This window comes from Eimeria necatrix, genomic scaffold, assembly GCF_000499385.1.
Source record: "Eimeria necatrix Houghton genomic scaffold, Enh_scaff3559, whole genome shotgun sequence".
Taxonomy (NCBI): domain Eukaryota; phylum Apicomplexa; class Conoidasida; order Eucoccidiorida; family Eimeriidae; genus Eimeria; species Eimeria necatrix.
Window position 1 is genome coordinate 1 of NW_013654068.1, and position 1564 is coordinate 1564.

General features: G+C 57.2%; 1 protein-coding gene across 1 annotated transcript; it reads left to right on the forward strand.

Annotated features, from left to right (window-relative positions):
• Positions 1 to 109: 109 nt before the first annotated feature.
• ENH_00046620 (hypothetical protein) lies at positions 110 to 1201 on the forward strand (the record flags this gene model as incomplete). The annotated part of the gene is made up of 1 exon (XM_013581027.1): positions 110 to 1201. The coding sequence occupies one exon, from the start codon at positions 110 to 112 to the stop codon at positions 1199 to 1201; it is 1092 nt and encodes a 363-aa protein (XP_013436481.1).
• Positions 1202 to 1564: the final 363 nt, after the last annotated feature.

Consider the following 1564-nt stretch of genomic DNA (forward strand, 5'->3'; position numbering starts at 1 on the left):
TGATCATTTGGGGGCTGTTCCGGGAAATTGAAATATTTTTTCCTTCGAACCTGGAAAATGAAATACGACGTCTGAAAGACTGTCCCTAGGCATCTTCGCTCGGTAAGGGATGCACCTCCGCAACGGACGCGTCATCGGCCCCACTCCGCAGGAGACTCCATCTATGTCAGTCAACAGAATGCCCAGCGGGACCCCCGCCCATCATCGCCACGCGACTCCTAAGCCCACCGTGGCAGAGCGGCCGCACGGGCACAAAGAGGTGCCCCCACAAGCGATTCCTCTGCCCAATGCTGCACCAGGAGACTGGCCCTTCACCTCGTGGGAACAATTCCATACGGCTGTGAGTGCGCTAAGGACCGTTATGGGGGGGACCACGGAACCCGGCGATAGGACTCCCATCCTGCCAGAAGACGGTAGCACAATGCAGGCCTTTCTGCTGCGCATCGAGCGCCGGTACGCGCTGAAGGGAATGGAGCCGCGTGAGTGGGGAACCGAGCTCATAGACCATCTCGTGGGGCCGGCTCTAACGTATTGGATGTATCTACAGCGAACTATCGATCTAAGCGACTGGGCGACCGTAAAGCACCGGCTTTTGGAACGGTTTAACAGGACAATGTCACCGAGCGAAACGCTATATGAGTTGGCTAAAGTGCGATGGAATGGTAACCTGAAGGACTACACGGAGCGGTTTGCGACTGTAGCGGAGCGGGGCATGAGTCTTACCCCTGCTGAACTCGCGGAATACTACTGCACAGGGCTACCGACTGATCTCCACGTCTCAATAACTAATGGGGGACACATGAAATACCCGACGTGGGAACAAGCGGCGACAGCCGCAGCACGGTTCTACGAGCCCAAGCAGAGCCTGCTGGAACTTCGCGAAGAAAACAGTCGAGCCCTTAGGGCTGCCCTAGAAGCTCATGGACCCCGTGGGCGCCAGGAAATAGGAAAGCGCTCTGGGGGAGCCCGAGGAAACTGTTTTGAGTATCAGGGACGCGGACACCCGGCACGCGTCTGCTCCAGCAAAGGGGAACGAACCAAGCGTCCGGGGGAAACCTGCAAGAGATGTGGAGGTGTGGGACACTATGCTCGGGACTGCGCCACGTATGAACGCGGCATGCCTGAGCCGGTGGACCAGCGCGGTGGAGCGCCCGCCCGTCCTAGCACTGAAACGACGGAGCGATTAAACTTGCGGGCCTAGGCGTAGTTGGAGACGAGTGTCGGAAAATCAGCATGTGTAAACTAGATTTGTCTGTGGTATGGCCTGGCGATAGCGCCGGCACCGGTGAGGGACCACCGCCGCACAGGGCCAAGAAAACAAGAACCCTGACGAAAGAAAGAACACTGAAGGGGGGGACTTTAAGAAAAGTCGATTTGAGAACTTGAAAGATGACTGCTATTGTTGGTAATTGGTATTTGTTTCATGAGCGATGCGTCGAAAGTGAGAGGCTTTTCAATGGGCGCCCTACTCGTGGGCCGGGTAGCAGCGTAGTCGCAGCAAAATGCACTGTGGACTCTAGGCAACGCCCCGCACCGGTGCCGGCGCCATCGCCAGCTTCAACCT